This window comes from Mesoplodon mirus (assembly GCF_964341445.2).
Source record: "Mesoplodon mirus genome assembly, chromosome: 14".
NCBI classification, from domain to species: Eukaryota; Metazoa; Chordata; class Mammalia; order Artiodactyla; family Ziphiidae; genus Mesoplodon; species Mesoplodon mirus.
In genome coordinates this window covers 12,404,233-12,423,159 of record NC_138990.1, presented here as the reverse complement: position 1 = coordinate 12,423,159, position 18,927 = coordinate 12,404,233, and the positions used below count along the sequence as shown (strand labels likewise).

The 18,927-nt window shown below is 45.3% G+C and overlaps 1 protein-coding gene across 4 annotated transcripts; it reads left to right on the top strand.

The window, feature by feature from the left end:
- Positions 1-920: 920 nt before the first annotated feature.
- Positions 921-15,874, top strand: SLC20A1 (solute carrier family 20 member 1). Of its 4 annotated transcripts, none has more exons than XM_082641943.1 (11): positions 930-1,108; positions 1,599-2,214; positions 2,385-2,525; positions 2,709-2,794; positions 7,497-7,593; positions 10,041-10,160; positions 11,688-11,957; positions 12,080-12,638; positions 13,234-13,419; positions 13,962-14,046; positions 14,893-15,874. In XM_082641943.1, exons 2-11 carry the CDS (start codon positions 1,869-1,871, stop codon positions 15,052-15,054), a joined length of 2,052 nt encoding a protein of 683 aa, XP_082498069.1. In that variant the 5' UTR covers positions 930-1,108; positions 1,599-1,868; the 3' UTR covers positions 15,055-15,874. The 4 variants fall into 4 exon arrangements, with proteins under 4 accessions (XP_082498071.1, XP_082498069.1, XP_082498068.1 ...); XM_082641942.1 differs by having other exon boundaries at positions 930-1,182; XM_082641944.1 differs by lacking the exons at positions 930-1,108; positions 1,599-2,214; positions 2,385-2,525; positions 2,709-2,794; positions 7,497-7,593 and adding an exon at positions 7,724-7,741.
- Positions 15,875-18,927: the final 3,053 nt, after the last annotated feature.

The window sequence follows — 18,927 nt, the reverse complement described above, 5'->3', positions numbered from 1 at the left end:
AATTAGCATTCACTGAACTCCTACTGAGCTCTAGTCACATTCACACACGTTAACTCACTTAATCCCCGCTACCAGGTAGGTAGGGATTGTTAACAATTTACATTCCTGAGAGCGCAGTCAGAGAGATCTGGAAGTCGCTCAAGGTGACACGCTGCAGCGAGCAGGAGTCAGGATTTGAATCCGGAGCAGTGTCCTTCCCCACGCGCCACAGCTGCGGCGCAGAAAACGGTCTGCCATGGGGAAACTGACGACTCGCAGCCGCCCTGGGGCTCTGCGCCATAACTGGGAGACGACCTGGTTCTCGTGACTGCTCAGTCTGTTTTCACCCAAGTGCATGACTGCTAGAGTAAAGCGACCACGTGAGCCCTTCCCCTCACCCGGCGAGGGACAGTGCCTGTCTGGCCAAGGGCAAGTCACAGGTGCGACAACGTGCCGGGACTGCATTCGGAGCCCCGAGGCGCGGGCTCTCCTGCAGCGTCACCGGGAGGACGGGAGGGAGGGAACTCGGCCAGGTGTGGCCTCCGGATGCGGCAGGTCACAAGTGCGCTGAAAGTGCGGCTTGAGGCGCGGCCAGCTCCGTAAAACTGGGCTCGCGCGGGAGGAACTATGACCTTGGTCGCGGCGTCTACAACCCCCGCTTGACGACCTCCAGCGGCAGGGTGAGGGCGCCCCGAGGCCTCCGCCGCTAACCAGCAGGCGCGGCCAGAAGGTGCCAGGACGCCAGGGCAAGGCCGCAGGGAGGGGGCTGGCCCTCCCCACGTGGACAGACTCCCCTCTGGGGGCGTGGCCGTCGGCGCTGGGCGGGCCAATGATCGCCGCGGTCGGGCTCATCCGGCCGGGCCGCCGGGTTGGCTGGGGCTACGTCATCCCGGGGGCGGGGCTCCTGGGCGGCGCGAGGCGCGGCCGGTCACGCGGTGCGAGGCGCCGGCTATAAGTAGAGGCCGGCGGAGTGCGTTGCTGGAGTGATGGCTGCCGGCGCGTGCTGAGTGCTTTTTTTCCTTCTCGGCTGCTGAGGCGTCCGCGGCTGCTTCTTGGGTGGGTTGCCAGCCCCGCCGAGCCATCCCCAGAGCCGCCGCCCCAGGCCAGGCCGTGTGCTCGCCGACAGCAGGTGCGTGCGTCCGTGGCCGTAGCCCGCCGCTGCAGCCTGGACCTCGTCTCCCGCTCGGCCCCTCGTTTCCTTTGGTGAGTGGCGGCGCCACCTTGGAAAGGCTCTTTCTTCTCCCCGGGGCCCGGCGCGGACGCGGCGGCGCGGGGGCTGGCCGGCTGGGCCGGGGCCGGCGGCGCGGTGGGGTTCTGCTTTCGGCGCTCCCCTCCCCCCCCACCCCATGCCACCCCGTCCGCCCGCCCGCGGGCCTTTTTGGCGGTCCCCGAGAGGCGCGCGCGGGAACGGCCCTTTTCCGGTTTTCGCGGGGAGGGCGCGCGCGGGCCGAGGTGGTCCCCTGCGCCACGTGCCCGCCGCCCGGCGCGTTCCTGCTTGGGGCGCGGGACACCGGATCGCGGGCGGCGGGCACGGCCGGGGCCCCCAGTTCCCCCGGTGGGCCGTCGCGGGGTGCGGGACCGCAAGGGCGCGCTGCTATTGTTATCCATCCCCCTTCCAGGATGAACTTGCGTCCTTTCTCTTCTCCGCCATGGAATTCTGCTCCGTGCTTCTAGCCCTCCAGAGCCAAAGAAACCCCAGACAACAGATGCCCATACGCAGCGTATAGCAGTAACTCCCCAGCTCGGTTTCTGTGCCGTAGTTTACAGTATTTAATTTTATATAATATATATTATTTATTATAGCATTTTTGATACCTCATATTCTGTTTACACATCTCGAAAACCGCTCAGTAATCCTCTGATTGATTAAAGAACCACTACTCTAGAGAATGGCATCTACCGTGGCAACGCTGATTGCCACGGCTATTGCTGCTACCACCGTTTCTGGCCCATTGGTGGACTACCTATGGATGCTCATCCTGGGCTTCGTTATTGCGTTTGTCCTGGCATTCTCCGTGGGAGCCAATGATGTAGCAAATTCGTTTGGTACAGCCGTGGGATCAGGTGTAGTGACCCTGAAGCAAGCCTGCATCCTAGCTAGTATCTTTGAGACAGTGGGCTCCGTCCTGCTGGGGGCCAAAGTGAGCGAAACCATCAGGAAGGGCTTGATTGACGTGGAGATGTACAACTCGACCCAAGAGCTGCTGATGGCCGGCTCTGTCAGTGCGATGTTTGGTAAGTTTTTTATTCGTATTGTCCTGATAGTGGCGGGTGAGGGAATTTTCTTAATCGTGGGTAGTTCCATTCTTGTGCTCTGCCTTGATTCAGATGATTACATTCAGCAATAATGCACTTCGTACATAGCGGCATTGGTCACGTACTTAATAAAGCTTGATGTGTTTCAGGTTCTGCTGTGTGGCAACTAGCGGCTTCGTTTTTGAAGCTTCCCATTTCTGGAACCCATTGTATCGTTGGCGCAACCATTGGTTTCTCCCTGGTGGCGAAGGGGCAGGAGGGGGTCAAGTGGTCAGAACTGATAAAAATTGGTGCGTTTAATTCTAAATGGCTTTTTATTCTTGTCGTGTTACCATGGCGTTGTGTATGGGAGAATATGGTGTCAAATTGGAGGGGTGGGCTAAAGTTTTGAAAAGAGAGAACTAACATTTAAAGTGTGTTTTGGTTCCTGATTTCCATTAGTTGACATTTTTTCTTAATGTGTTCTATTCCAGTGCTGTCTTGGTTCGTCTCACCGCTGCTTTCTGGTATTATGTCTGGAATTTTATTCTTCCTTGTTCGTGCATTCATCCTCCGTAAGGTAATCTTTCTCTCCCCCCATGACTTGTAATAAGTCACACTCAATGGTATTCAAACCGATCGCATTACTGCAAATGTGATCGGTGTTTAGGAGTGTGGCCTTGGAAAGTTAGAAAAATTCTTTGTTTTGTATACCTCTCGTGTGTTGAATTTTCTGAAAGAAGCAAGTTTTCAATACCCAAGAAGGCATTTGGGAAGGAAAAATTGAACACTGTAGTGTGCCAAGACATTGGAGAGACTGAAGGAAAAAATTAAGGAGATGTCTTTGGAGTGGCTTTGTTTACCTGCATGCAGATTACTACTTTAAATCACCATCATATGCAGGCCAGTCTGCACTGTAAGCTTAGGGTTCAACACATCACAATGTCCTGGGTGACTTTCTTAGCTGCCAGTTAAAGTGGAGCAGTTTGGGTCCTTACATAGTTTTTTCTAGAGTGTTGATTATCGAAACCAGCTTGTAAGCTTCATGGTGGATACCCTACCTCTCACAGTGACTTGACTCTGATAGCTCAGAATAGGTAAAAAGGAGCCAGTAAAGGTAATTTTCGTTTTGTTTTTCTTGGCAAAAAAAAAAAAAAAAATTCCAGACAGCCATTTAATTTCCTGTCCATTTGAAAATCCCTTTTGAGGGACCTGATAACATTTTTTTAAATCAAGAAGTCGGATGCTGGCTCCAAAATAAATGTAGACAACAAGGGATGTTGTCGTTGGACTGAGTTACAGTAAGAATAAATGCTTTTTTCTTAGGAAACAAAGTTGTCCTTTTCCTGAGGTGAATGGCTTTTAACGGTCCATTGTAAGTTCTTAAAAATTCTTCTGAACTGGAGAAATCTGAGTAAAGGGAGATAGGTAGCTTAATCCCAAGGGGTAAGAATGTATTCAGAGCCGTTTGTTTGATCTAGTTCTAAGCTTCTCTAGGGAAGGATATGTAGTTTTCTATAGAAATTCAATAACTGGTAAAGTGACTCACTAATCACTATTTACCATGGCCTGAGTCTGGCAAAAGATAGCAGTGTAATACTTTGAAAACTTGAAACCTCTATAGCTTGGTATAATTTGAGAGTAAACAGTTCGTTGATACTAACGGACTCAAAGTTTGGCATTGTCTTATTTAGCAAGCAGGTAATGAATAGCACCTACTCCCCACAGCTGTGGAATATGATAATGTGATACTTCCATTTGAAGCTTAGTAGTAGTCAGGGATCAGAACTCTTCGTATTTTTAGAGCTGTATAGCTTGCTCCTTACCAGAGAAGCAGGAGAATTGCTAGGATCCCCTGTTATGGATTTGTGCTCATAAAGGTTTACACTGGGTCTTTGTGGATTATTGAGAGACAGATTGTTCCGATTCTGGAGAGGCTTTGTGTGTCTCAAGCCAAAACAAACTTCTCTTCTGGAGGAGGAATGGTCATACTTTCAGGTGCAAAGTGGGATTTTCAGGTCCCCAGAACTCTCATTTGGGGAATGCATGCCAGGCATTCTTATCCTCAGTTAGAGACCTTAAGTTAGATATATTAACTTCTTAATTATATATTCCTCATGGGGTATGAGGATGGACATGATCAAGAATGATTGGAATAGGTCTTCCCTGGTGGTCCAGTGGGTAAGACTCTGTGCTCCCAATGCAGGGGGCCCGGGTTCAATCCCTGGTCAGGGAACTAGATCACGCATGCGTGCTGCAACTAAAGAGTTCGCATGTCGCAACTAAGAAGTCCCCATGCCACAACTAAAAGATCCTGTGTGCTGCAACTAAGATCCGGCACAGCCAAAATAAATAAATAAATATTAAAAAAAAAGAACGATTGGAATAGTGTTTAAAACTATTCAGCATGGACTTTGAGAATCTATCCACACACACAGAGACAGGCACATACTCTTGTGTTTAATCTACCAATAACATGAATTTTTAGGTCATGAGGCTGAATATTTCTGGTTACTGTTAGATTTTAAATCTCAAGAAAACATCTTTACACTAGTAACCTTTGGTGGTCTTGGCTGTTAAAAATCTAAATATTTGACCATTAAGATACTTTCCAACTAAAGATTCTGTTTTGGAAATTAACATTAAAAGTGCTTTTAAAAATTTTCAATTTTCTGAATGTTCCAAGGGTGTTAGGTAGTCTAGTAGGAAAAAGCAGAGTGGAGGTTAAGGATTGGGACAATAAGCAAGGAATAGGGGAAAAAGGGAGTTTTCCTGTTGAGTGTTTAAATTCTAGTCAAAGAAAGTGGGCCTTTCAGCATTCTCCCTTCTGTCAGGAATCTCATTAAATACATCTAGGGCATCTTTTCAAACTCAGGAACTTTTTTCTTTAGTTTACTGGAACGTCCGATGTATAAAAAATGAACTATTACGATTGAAAATGGGTTATGAAGACCCCCTTTCCCATCCCATATAACTGGATGATGAGATATTTACTTATAGGTAAAGTTTTAAGTGTTAGGTGAGTCATATGGTGGTAACATTCAGTAAAATGTTAGCCCTGGTTACCTCCTGGGGGAGTGGCTAAGAGGAGTTTGGAGGTAGCAAAAGGGAGAAAGAGAAGCCCCTGCAAATGTCTAGAACCCTTATGGATTTTGATTTCGGGGGCTGGTCTTAGGTTCCTTGGAGAATTTCTTAAAAGCACAGATAGTTCTTAGAAGAAAAATGTATATACACCTCAGGTTCATAACCTTACTGACTACCCTTGGGGGGGGACCCACATGGTTGAGTTACTCAGAGATGATGAGGTTTTTTTTTTTTCTTTTAGTCAATTAATTTTTGGCTGCGTTGGGTCTTCGTTGCCTCATGTGGGCTTTCTCTACTCGTGGCGAGCGGGTGCTACTCTTCGTTGCAGTGTGCGGGCTTCTGACTGTGGTGGCTTCTCTTGTTGCGGAGCACAGACTCTAGGCGCGCAAGCTTCAGTAGTTATGGCATGCGGGCTCAGTAGTTGTGGCGCACGGGCTTAGTTGCTCTGCGGCATGTGGGATCTTCCCGGACCAGGGCTTGAACCCGTGTCCCCTGCATTGGCAGGCGGATTCTTAACCACTGCGCCACCAGGGAAGCCCTGATGCTTAGGTTTTATTGGCTATTTTTGTTTTGACCAATTCCCTACCTGTAGCATTCTCTTAAACTACAGATAGGGAAGGTAATATTCAGAGTGATTTTTGTTGAGGGCCCATCTCTGCTGATGTGGAATGGCATCTCTACTTTCTGTTTCCTTGATCTTAAGCCATTACCTCACTCTGCTGATGTATTTATGATTCTTTTCCTTGTCTGTTCCTCCCCAAGATTTTCCATTGGATTGTGATTCAAGATAGCATCAAACCTTTGGGCTAACAACATCTTTAAAGTTGAGCCTTCTCACGTATTCAGATCTGTGCTCTTGTTTTTAACTCCTGTTTCCAGTCACACTGGCTGGCCTCCTTGCTGTTCCTCAGGCAATTCAAGTGTTTGCCTCAGGGTCTTTGTACTTTCTGATGTCTCTGGGATATTCTGCCCTCCAGATAGATAGCCTGCTCTCTGGCTGCTCTTCTTCTACCCCTGCGTGTGTACCTGGCTTATGGCTTGTTGACCTAACACATTTGTGTCTTTGCTCCACTGATGGTCTTTGGACTGTCTCCCGCCCCCCCGCCCCCCAAGAATTAAAGTGTGCGCCTCCTTCCATCACTGCCTCCTTCCCCTTCTTTTTTCTTCATGGCGTGATTCTGTACTAGAATGTAAATGTCAGTTCTGTGAGAACAGGAACTTTGTCTCATTCACTCTCATATTTTAGTGCTTGGCACACAGTCTGTTAAATGAGGAGGTGACCTAGTGTACGATTGATTTTTATCTTCACACTTTGGTAAATCATTAGTTGAGGCATATTTATCAAATGTCTAGATAAGATGGTTGTTGCTGGTATATTCTACTACATGTTTTGTTTTTAAGAAGTCATTGCAGGTATAAAGTCAGGTAAGAAATGTCATATCTCATAGTCTGTTTCTTGATCTCTCTCATATAGTGCATTTTCAGGTGTGTGCTCAGATTTATATCTGGACATGAGGTACCTTAGAGCACTGGGGTTGAAACTGATTATTCAGGACATCACCACTCACTAGTAATAGGTAGTCTTGTTAAGAATAACAGCAACAGGGACTTCCCTGGTGGCGCAGTAGTTAAGAATCCGCCTGCCAATGCACGGGACACGGGTTCGAGCCCTCGTCCGGGAAGATCCCACATGCCGCGGAGCAGCTAAGCCTGTGCGCCACAACTACTGAGCCTGCGCTCTAGAGCCCGCGAGCCACAACTACCGAGCCCGTGTGCCACAACTCCTGAAGCCCTCGTGTCTAGAGCCCATGCTGTGCAACAAGAGAAGCCACCGCAATGAGAAGCCTGCACACCGCAACAAAGAGTAGCCCTCGCTCGACACAACTGGAGGAAACCCAAGCGCAGCAACAAAGATGCAACGAAGCCAAAAAAAACCAATAACAGCAACAAAAACCTAGCCAACCCCCAAATGTTAAACCAAACACAAACTTAAATTCAGATGGACGTAGAAGATGAGATCAGCCTTGGTAGGGGAACTTCCAGGAGCAAATGTAGGAAAAGACCATTTGGCCTTGGAAGCTACTATGGAGAGATAGTTATTGGAGCTGATTCCGGAAGCTGCCCTTTGGTTCTATGGAAGTGGGTTAAGTTTTTACAGCTTTTAAGATCTTGATCTTAGTGATAATGATATTTTACAGGCAGATCCAGTTCCTAATGGGTTGCGAGCTTTGCCAGTGTTCTATGCCTGCACAGTTGGAATCAACCTCTTTTCCATCATGTACACTGGAGCACCTTGTAAGTACATATCAGAATATTTAAATGTGAATTTAAAGTTGTTTCTAAAACTTGCATTAAATGCCCAATTTACCCCTTTTTGTTTACAGGGCTGAAATCTCCTAGAAGGTGGCTGGCCTGCGCCCATTTCAGAAGGCTGCAGGCTAGTGTATGCTGAGTTAACCTAGATAGTTTTTCAACCAAAGAGACCTGCTCAGATTCTAAATCACTACAGACCTTTACTCTTTAGTCTTCACAGGATCCACCGATAGATAATTTGATCTTCTCCCTCCCTCTTTCCTATCTATGCTAAAAATACCGGAATTGATGTTACCTCGACTACTGAAGAGTCATTAGTTATACTTGGTCTTCGATAATCAGTCATTTAGGACTGGTTTGCTGGATATTCTCATTTTTCTCTCCCAAGTGGAGCTCCTTTTTGTTTCTAAATTTACTCCCCTGAATCTGCTTGAATGAGAAGAGTTGGGATGTTTAACACCTGCCCTAAGTGCACTTGGAAGAAGAATTCATGCAGCTAAGAGGAAAAATATTTGTGAGAATATAAAGATTGAAATGTTGATTACTTTTATGTTGGAACGAAGGCAAAGCATGGATTAAGTTGTGATACGTGTTTCATTTAGCAATTGAAGAAGATTGATAACCTGTAACTTGTCAGACAGGACAGTACATGTCTTGATCGGTCAGTTTTCCTGTCTAGGTTCATTTGGCTTGATGGCCTTTGATCCGTCAAGTCAGTGGCTTTCAGTCTTTTGACTGTTGCGACACACTGGAAGAAAGACATTGTACATTGCTGACCAGCACACACATACTTAGAGAGGGAGGGGGAGAGAGGGAAAGATAACTGGAATAGTATCTTGAAGCTCCTTAACCTTACTATGTGTTATGCACTCATATTTGCAAGTATTCTTTTTAGCTTTTTAAAATGCTCATTGTGGCCCACCAAATTGATTTCATTTCTGACTAATGGATTGTAACCTGCTTTGTAAACCTCACTGCAGTAATAAGTCACTGACCAAAAATGGAGTTCGCTAAGTATTTTTAACCATGTCTTTGTTAGAATAATCAGGAAAGAAACTGGACAACTTTATGAGGATATTGATCTTATTTAGGGGATACCAGACTCCTTACCAAATGCTACAGGCAAAGGAAAGCTTGCCTGCTGCCTTTCCCTTCTGTTTTAAATTGGCTTCTTCATGTTAAACTAAAAAAGTCTCCATGAGGCTCTAAGCACTGATGTTTTATGTGGCAGCAAAGCTCATAGTTCAGTGAAATTAGAAACTTGCATTTCCAGTCGTCTTTGAAAAGGGAACGTGGATATTTTTGTCCCGTCCTTTGGTCGATCATTTACAAGAAAAACCAGTCTCATTTCCCTTTTTTGACTTGGAACGTAGGCAAGTTTAAATTGTGATACAGAGATTGATTAAATTTCATGTATATTTTAGTTTGTGTGACTAACTACATGATTAGAATTGATAGCAGGAATTAAAATGGAAAGCTTTAGTCATTACAGAACTTTGGTTTTGAAGGGACCTCAACTTATATCTGATTTTTAAATACTAATCATTTTGAGGAACAATAGAATTTCCATTTTATAAGTAATTCCTAATAAGCAAAACAACCACAAGTAACTGAGCTGTTCTGGGATAAACCACAGATCATTATAACATCTTTTAGGTTTAAATAGTGTTCTGTAGTGCTTTGCTTCTGTTATTAAATATAGACGAGGGACTTGTAGGCTGTTGGCATTTAAGTGATAACCAGATGACTAGTTAATGATCCCTGAGCCATGTGAGAAGTAGGCATGTCTGTTTAAGATGTGGCTTGTTAGTATTACCGTTCTATTATTTTCTTTTTGTGAAAGACAGCCCTTTGAACTATTCTTATCCCTTGATAGATAAATGTATCTTAGTTTGATAATGCGTCCTAAGAGAGAATCTTGCTCTAAAGGATTTTGCTAGTACAATGGATGTGATAACTTCCACAGAGAACTAATTATATCAGTATGAGAAAGGTGACGACTGGGGCACTTTCCTTTTCTAACGTTGAAATCTTATGTGCAAACATAACGTGTGGCCGCTCCCATCTGGAGGCTGGGCAGTGGAAAGCTTCCATTTTTTTTCATAGCTAGTTGCAGATCCTCAGTGTAGGAATCTGTCTTCTAAAGCAAAGAAAGGAAAAAGCCTAGTATGTGAAGGAGCTTGGGATATGACAGTCTAGCAGGTGTTTAAAGTAGGCCAGACTGGTGTGGATTTCAGATGCTATGGGATTTTTCTCCCAAATTTGTATAGCCACTAACACAGTAAATCCTGTGGACCTAAGGCTGGCAACAGCTGTAAAGGGTGATGGGCTGGCTTGGGGAACCCCAGAGTCCCCAGAGGAGGGTTTACACGTTATTACAGGGGGGCAGTTGCCCTGGGGTTTTCAAGATGCACCATTTTATCTCCTAGTGCTGGGCTTTGACAAACTTCCTCTGTGGGGTACCATCCTCATCTCGGTGGGATGTGCAGTTTTCTGTGCCCTTATCGTCTGGTTCTTTGTATGTCCCAGGATGAAGAGAAAAATTGAACGTAAGTAACAACTTGTAGCAGAAAATTTTAACTAGTAATGTGCTTGCTTCTTTGTGTTTAGCCATCTGTAAAAATCCACTACTTGGATAGATTGGTAAAGCCAGAAAATTTACATGGAAATTTGCGGATATAGGTTTATTGTCCAAACTGTGTTCTTATTAACTTAAAATGACCTGAGACCTAGTCATAAGGCATATTTGACCTTATTTGGGCCGCCAGACAAGCTAGGCACTTAATCTCTTTTTTCTTTTCTTAACTGTACCTTGATCACTTGCCAGTGACATGCTAGATAAATACAGAGAAGTTGTAGTCTACATTAATTGAGAAGGATGAGGATGCCTTAATGAGAAATGAAAGGTAGGTGTGAAATATCTTCACAGGAAACATTTACCAAAACTAATGCCTTCAGACTCAGATATTCAGAGCTATGCTAATACATTATCTGGCTTTAGATTTGGTTAATTCTCAGAATTGGAGCACAGATTCCAGAGGTAGACATTTTCCGCTGTCATGAAGGGATCATTTAGACCGTTACTGTATGTAGTATTTCAGTATAATCAAACATGGCATACATTTTGGTTAGTATAGGTCGTAATTAAATCTTGTATTCCTTTCCTTATTACTTGAACTCTCTTGAGATGATCTTTTTCTGCCCTTTTCATCTGTAAGTGCTCGGGTAGTGATTTACGTTTGTTCTTTGAAGAAGCGGGGGGCTGCACAGGCTGCAGTGGGACCAGAAGAGTGCTGCGTCACGCAGCTGTGCCCAGGAGCCTCCGAGAGGCTCTGCGCTAGTCTGGCGGCCTTCAGGACTTCGCGACCTTGATTCTCCCTCAGTCTGGGAGAAGATGAGACAGGTCTTGCTAATGTTCTATATCCTGGTTGGTAGCTTGACTGGGATTCCTGAACGAACACGGAAACAGACTGGGCATTGGTACAAAGGCAGAAAACATTCCCGCCTGGTCATGGAACCTTGAACCATGTGGCACATGTCTTTGTTTTCTAGAGGTGGAAATTCGTCACCTCTAGTTGCCTGCGTTGAGCTGTGTCATTTTGCTCGGACTCACAGACTGAAATTTGGGGCCAGTTTTTAAAAAGGACGTGCACTAGATGCAGTCGGAATTTTCAGTTAGCTGTCAGCCCCATGCTTGAGCGCCTTTCCCCTCAGAAGGGGTCAGCAGGAAGCTCAGAACGGTTTCTACTTTTGTGAAGGGTTCTATAAAGAACAAGAATTCATAGCAGAGTCCACAGAGCCTAAAAGATTTTACCACCTGGCCCTTCACTGAAAAAAACTTTGCAACCCCTAGTAATAGGGTGTTCTGCATTTGTATTGCTGGTTTCTTCCCAAGTGAGAGATTAAGCGATACGGCAAATAAAGCAGACAGGAAAATTATCCTGAATTTTCACTGAAGTTTACATGTGTTCTTACTTTGAGAAGGATTTTTTTTTTTTTTTTTTTTTTGAGGGGAAGGGGAAATGTAGAGCAAGTTAGTTTGGTCAAAACCAAACAAAAACATCCTTCTTTTCTAGGAGAAATCAAGTCTAGTCCTTCTGAAAGCCCCTTAATGGAAAAAAAGAATAGCTTGAAAGAAGACCATGAAGAAACAAAGTTGTCTCTCAGCGATACTGAAACCAGGAATCCCGTTTCAGAGGTAGGGTCAGCCACTGGGCCCCTCCGGGCTGCAGTGGAGGAGAGAACGGTCTCGTTCAAACTTGGAGACTTGGAGGAAGCTCCAGAGCGAGAAAGGCTTCCCAGCGTGGACCTGAAAGAGGAAACCAGCATAGATGGCACCATGAACGGTGAGTGGACTCTTCCGCGGGTGGGGAAAGGCGAGTTTCCCTTTGTTAGCAGTTCTGCTGCGAGGCTCTGTGTTCGGACTTGACGCCCTTGGCATTGAGTGTCACCTTTTGGTCTTGGCCAGGTGCAGTGCAGTTGCCTAATGGGAACCTAGTTCAGTTCAATCAAGCTGTCAGTAACCAGATGAACTCCAGCGGCCACTATCAGTATCACACGGTGCATAAAGATTCCGGCTTGTACAAAGAGCTGCTCCATAAGCTGCATCTTGCCAAGGTGGGCGACTGCATGGGAGACTCTGGCGACAAACCCTTGAGGCGCAATAATAGCTACACTTCCTATACCATGGCAATTTGTGGCATGCCCCTGGATTCGTTCCGTGCCAAAGAAGGTGAGCAGAAGGCTGAAGAGATGGAGAAGCTGACGTGGCCTAACGGAGACAGCAAGAAGCGAATTCGAATGGACAGTTACACCAGCTACTGCAACGCCGTGTCTGATATTCACTCGGCGTCCGAGATCGACGTGAGTGTCAAGGCCGAGATGGGTCTGGGCGACAGGAAAGGAAGCGCCAGCTCTCTAGAAGAGTGGTGTGACCAGGACAAACCGGAAGTGTCTCTCCTCTTCCAGTTCCTGCAGATCCTCACGGCCTGCTTTGGGTCATTCGCCCATGGTGGCAATGACGTCAGGTCAGTCGATTATGATTCTTGGCGTTGCTCGTGCTATTTTGATGCCGCCTAATCCTTTTATAAGGCTCTGCTTGTGGCCTTGGTACTTACACCGCCCGTGGGACACCGAATAATGTAGAAAGGGTGAGGTAGTAGCAATTAATTGACTTAAACAGGAAGAGAAATTTTTTCTTCAGAGAGATTACAGAGAACATGTTTGTTTCTGTCGGTGATAAACACACACATCTTTCACAGAGAAGCCTTTTGTTGAGATGGGAGCCGGGTCTTTGATGGAATCACTGCCCCCTAGAATGAATTTGTAGGTGGTTAATCCTAGTTCTGTGGTTTGTCACCTGTTCATTGGAACCCAAAATTTGCTTTAGTTGGGCCTGTAGGAAGACAGGCCCCCAGATGTGTGGCGTGTCCCCTCTGAGAAGAGCTCTCATTTTCTTCTGTTGTGTATGTTGGGGTTCCATTTATTTCCTTTGAAAGAAAGACCAGTTTCTAATGAAAGCTTTGCTTTAGAAGAAGACTTAGTAAATCAGTGAACAAACAGATTCTTGCCAAGTTTTAGTTTTGCCTGAAAAATCATCCCTGCCCTCTTTTTTTCTTTCAGCAATGCCATCGGTCCTCTGGTTGCTTTGTATCTGGTTTATGACACGGGAGATGTTTCCTCAAAAGTAGCAACACCAATATGGCTTCTGCTCTATGGTGGTGTTGGTATCTGTATTGGTCTGTGGGTTTGGGGAAGGAGAGTTATCCAGACCATGGGGAAAGATCTGACACCAATCACACCCTCTAGGTAAGTTGGTAAAGCAGGTCTTATTAGGTTAATGCTCATTTTCTTAAGATACGTAATACTGTACAGTGCTACTACATAAAGTAACCACGTTTGTATAAGTTCCCGAGGTTACTCTCTCTTTGGTGTGAACTTTTTAGATTTTCCTTATCGTCTGGCCCTTAAACATAATTTATCTATTCAACTCCAGTGGGCTCTTTAAAAAAATAACTTTTGAGAAAGATGTGTGTGCTAAGACTTAACTACCTATGTGTATTTGGCTTTTATCTCTGTCTTTATGGAGCCAACACTGATGTTTACTAAATTCAAAGTAAAAGTGCAAGCTTTAAGAATGGGCTTCCAGAAGACCTTAAAACCTCAAACGCTGGAAAAGAGGAGTCTCATGGCCTGATTTAAAGCAGATTTCAGGAGTTAGAGCAAACTAAAGATGTTGGTGGAGTTTTTGTCACCGGGTAGAGCACAGCGAGATTGCGTGAACTTTGAGGTAGTGCTAACTTACCAAATGTAAGTTCCATTCTTGACAAGTGATCTGTTTGTGTCCACAGCGGCTTCAGTATTGAACTGGCATCTGCCCTCACTGTAGTAATTGCATCGAATATTGGCCTTCCCATCAGTACAACACATTGTAAAGTAAGTGTAACGTAGAGGTACTGTGTCTTTTGAGTGGTTTTAGTAGATATGTTGAGAGGTATTTTTTTTGTTCTTTTTGTTTTTTGGTTTTTTTCCTTTGATAATTTGGTGTTATACCGTGGGAGTCTGGAAGAGTTCACAAGTTTAGGACAAGTTGACTGTAAGAATGTAAATACACATTGTGCAATTTCTAGTGTCTATTACTTTTATTTAAGCAGATAGTGTATTTTCTCCCCAAACGGTGCAAAAGCCCCTTTTATAGAGGTAGCACGTCTGCGAGGCTTGTTGGACTGTGGAAGGGTAGTTCATTTGAAGCAAGCATATATTCAGAGCATCTCAGGATTGAAGTCCTGAGAAACTTACTGAATCCTGAGGCTGCTTGATGACCATCTAATAACCATAGGATAACTATAGGGAAAGGAAGAAACTGGCTTCCTTAAGGGACTTTAAGTTGGTTCATCATGGAGCCTTGGAGTCCTTCTTTTTTTTTCCCAGGGAGATCTACGGGTGATTGGCTATTAGGTCTAATAGCAGCCTCCCTCTAGAATCTTTGGGAAACCTAAAACTTAAAGGAATCTATTATTAAAGCAGTTTTTATTATTATTAATGTAGTTCATTAAATTACGGCAGCTCAGAGGGGAAAAGGGAGTTTTCTTTTCCCTCTTTTACCCCAATTAGCACAGCTTCCGTGATTGGATTTTACATTGCCTCCATCTCGTTAGAAACCAGCTTTCATGGATCGGTCCAGCAGTCCGGGGCTCCTTACCTACGTGGAGTCACGGGTCTGTTGAGCGAAATGCCATTGGTGCTTGAGTCACCGGTCTCTTTGACTGTTTGCTCCCGTAGGTGGGCTCTGTCGTGTCCGTTGGCTGGCTCCGCTCCAAGAAGGCTGTTGACTGGCGACTCTTCCGCAACATTTTCATGGCCTGGTTTGTCACAGTCCCCATTTCTGGCGTGATCAGCGCTGTTGTCATGGCAGTCTTCAAATACGTCGTTCTCAGAGCGTGAAGCTGCTTGAGATGAAACTTCGGGTCGGTGTCTGGGACCACCGTACACACTCCTGTTCCTTTGAAGAGCGATGACAGTGTTACAGAGGACTGACAGGAGCCTCTGAAGTTCGGGAGCTGTGGGAGGGCAGCGGTACTTGCGCTGTAATGGCTTTTGTGCTAAATACGACTTGTCTCAAGACTAGCCATGTAAAGGAGCCAGGTTTCTGCTGGTTCCTGTTGAGGCTCCGTTTCCTTCTGGGCTGTGAATTCCTGTATATATTTCTCTACTTTTTGTATCAGGCTTCAATTCCATTACGTTTTAACGTTGTCTCTGAAGATAACTCGTGCTTTTTTGTGTGTGTTTGTTTGTTTCGTTTCGTTTTAAAACAACCCTTCAGAGCCATTTGACAGAGTGTGCTCTGCTTTGTTGGTTTCACCAGCTTCTGCCCTAACACGCACAGGGACTTAACAGCAAACACCGTAACCGAAGCTCCCCTTGTAGTCTCTTAGGGAAATAGTCATTTGTACCCTGCCCTCCTGTCAGTAGTGGCAGGTTCTATTGGCATACGTGAACTTCTTATAAGGACAAGGTTCTTCGGACACAGTGAAAACTTAAGTTAGTAGTAACTTCTTTGCAAGCAGTTCACTGGCTATTATTGCTAAGAAGAAGTAGGAAGAAAAATCCTTCTGGCAGTCTTGGTTATTTCTTTAAGATTTCTGGCAGTGTGGGATGGATGAATGCAGTGGAAAATGAACTTTGGGTGAGTTAAATGGGCCAGCCTTCCATGTTCATCTGTCTACCTCTTAACTGAATAAAAAAGCCTACCGTTTTTAGAAAACATGTCTCATTGGTTTTGTTCATATATTTGAAGCATCTGAGCTCCCGATCAGTCAGCCTTATGCAATTCTTAGGAGAATGTGATATCTTAACAAGTGAGAACTGCCCTCTAGCAAAGTACCCCACTCCGCCCTGGTACGTTTCTTGTGATCCCAGAATATACATGATATTCCTCCGTGGGGCGTTTCTAACTGTTTGGTATTTTTTACCAGCACATCCTAGACATTTCCGTGTTAGCACGTATCCACTCATTGTCTTTAACAGCCACCAAGTTTTCCTGTTTGAATGGATTATTTTCTTTTACTAGAGCCTTATTTAGATTATTTGTAGCTTTGCTGTTACAGAGAATGCTAAAATGAGTGTTTGTGTTTCGTGTGTGTAGCTCAGCTTCATTTAAGAATTCTCAGCGTTGGATTCTTCAGTCTTGACCCATTATCTCTTTTAGGCTTGATCAGGACAGTTAAGCAAAAGTGCATGGCTTGGGGCTTCCCTGGTGGCACGGTGGTCGAGAGTCCGCCTGCCGATGCAGGGGGCACGGGTTCATGCCCCGGTCTGGGAGGATCCCACATGCCGCGGAGCGGCTGGGCCCGTGAGCCATGGCCACTGAGCCTGTGCTCCGCAACTGGAGAGGCCACAACAGTGAGAGGCCCGCGTACCGCAAAAAAAAAAAAAAAAAAGTGCATGGCTTTGCAAACTAGATTGATGGGTCCTGTCCTTAGACTTTTAGCAAGATGCTTTTTAGAAGCCAGACCGCAACAAGGATAAGGTTATGCTTGCCTGACCTGTGCCTGAGAAATTGGACCACTGGTTGCATACCTGCCATGGATTCACTTAGTAAATGTTCACCATTTCACGTCAAGCACTGTGCTAAGCTTTCTGTATACATTTAATTCTCAAGACCTTTTGCAGTAGTTCTTAACATTTTGTAGATGATGAAAGATACTGAACTGTATCTTTCCTAATCTTAAGAGAATGGGCAGGGACTTCCCTGGTGGTCCAGTGGGTAAGACACCACGCTCCCAATGCAGGGGGCCCGGGTTCGATCCCTGGTCAGGGAACTAGATCCCACGTGCCACAGCCAAAGGTCCCGTGTGCCGTGCAACTAAGACCCGGCGCAGCCAAAATAAAGAGAATGGACAGCCCCAGGCTAGCTGAAGGAAGCCGTGTGACTATTTGAGGAAGGAGAAGGGGGCCTGGGGTAAAGAGGAACCTAACAGTAAGCCCAGAACTGAGGGTCTGCAGGAGACCCTCTGAGTTTTGGTGCTGGCTTCCTTTCCTGGTGCTACATGACCTCACACAAACCCAGGTCCTGTCTTTGCCCAGTGATTAAATGGAGAGTAGTGACTCTCCCCAAGATTTTCCCCTTGGCCCAGGAGAGGACAGCTGAGGAAGTACTTGAACCAAGGATGTGTTTCTCTAGGAAGAGCAGCTAGATCTGGGGAAGAGGAACCCCAAGAGCTAGTAAGAGGCCAGAGGGGATCTGTATTTCCATGTGTGGTAATAGTTGCTGTGGGCCAGGGACACAGGCTGGTGAGAACTCTGGCCTGTTTCTCTTGGGCATTAGATGTTGCCTTTTTTTTTTTTTTTCTCTTCCCCCCATCCAAGCTATTTTCATCAAGGTTGCATGTATGCATAATAAAGTAGTCAAGTGATTCAACAAGGCTTCTGTGGAACAGGGATCTCCCAGCATCATTTCCCTCTTTCCTGAGGCAACCACTTGCTTTTCTTTTGGTATTTGTATTACTATTTGGCCCTTTCAGTTTTTAGCTCTTGATGTCCCATAGTGAAAAATGATGTTTAGTTTTAGTCCTCCACTGTTACCATACACAGACCCTAACCTCCTACCTTTGCTGTATAATTTGGTCTTAATTTTGGTAAGATCAAAATCGAGTGTATTTAAAAAATATCCCTGAGCTGCTGAGTCTTACAGTACGTACACTGTGATCGTTTTGTTTTCCCTGGAACAAGCTCTACCGTCTCACCCCCTTTTTTTTTTCATTAAGTACTTGTCACCCTTTTAGGACTATCAGAAGCAACAGGAAAGTTCCCGATATTTTAGAGAAGCTTCACTCACAGCTTCTGATCTGTTCCAGTCTAGACAAGTTTCACATCTGCATCCTAAAATTTCCCTCTGCCATTCTGGGAATTTCTTTTACCTCCTTTGTTGGATTTCCTAGTTTCTATAGCCCATGTTTTTTCTTGGTTTATTCCCCTGTTTTGGGGGAGAATACCCTGTAGCAGCTTCCTGAGAAAGACTCTCGGGTGGTAAAGGCCTAATTGCTCAGAGTTCTGGGGCTCACTGGGGCAAAGGTCACTGTGTATTTTAGTCTCCCTGTTTTCAGTACCTTGTTTTTTTGCGAGGTTCCGAATGCACGCGTTCAATACCACAGTTTTTAGGTAAATAACACCAGTCCCCCAATAACACGGTTCAGAGTTCAGTTGCCGTGGTATATTTTAACTGAGGAATCGCGTACAGTACAAACTTTAATGCTAGCTCTTTGGTCCACAAATCCCATTTCCAAAGGAACAGATGGACATAGGCCCAACGAATTGACCTCTCCGGTCGCTTCTTTCAAAGCCTTCTTGGTGTCTGGTTGCCGTTCAGCTACTCTTCAGTTCACTCACTGACAACAGAGCTTTTTAGTAGTGATCCCAGCGGTAGAAGAGATGCTGTAGGCTTTCAGTACTGCTGTTGGATTATGTTCCAGGTTCTCTTGGGGGCTTGAATGAAAGTGTGAAAACCTGCCTTTTACCATCAAATGCAACTTTCATTGATCCAGCTAACAAGGAGGTTATTTCAAATTTTAACAGATATGGGCAGGCTATTGATACTATAACTGGAGATTGTATGATTGCTTCACCGGAGGCATGGAAGAAATTGACAACATCATGGCACAAAGCAGCAGTAGTTTGCAGTGCGGCAGAAACTGACTACACTGCAAATAACTTTGGACGATTCAAAGTGGACGTGAATTGAGTTGTATTTGAACACGGGAGGGTTGACGCGGCTACTGTTTGAGAGACTCTAGACAGGCAGCCAGAGGCACTTTAGTG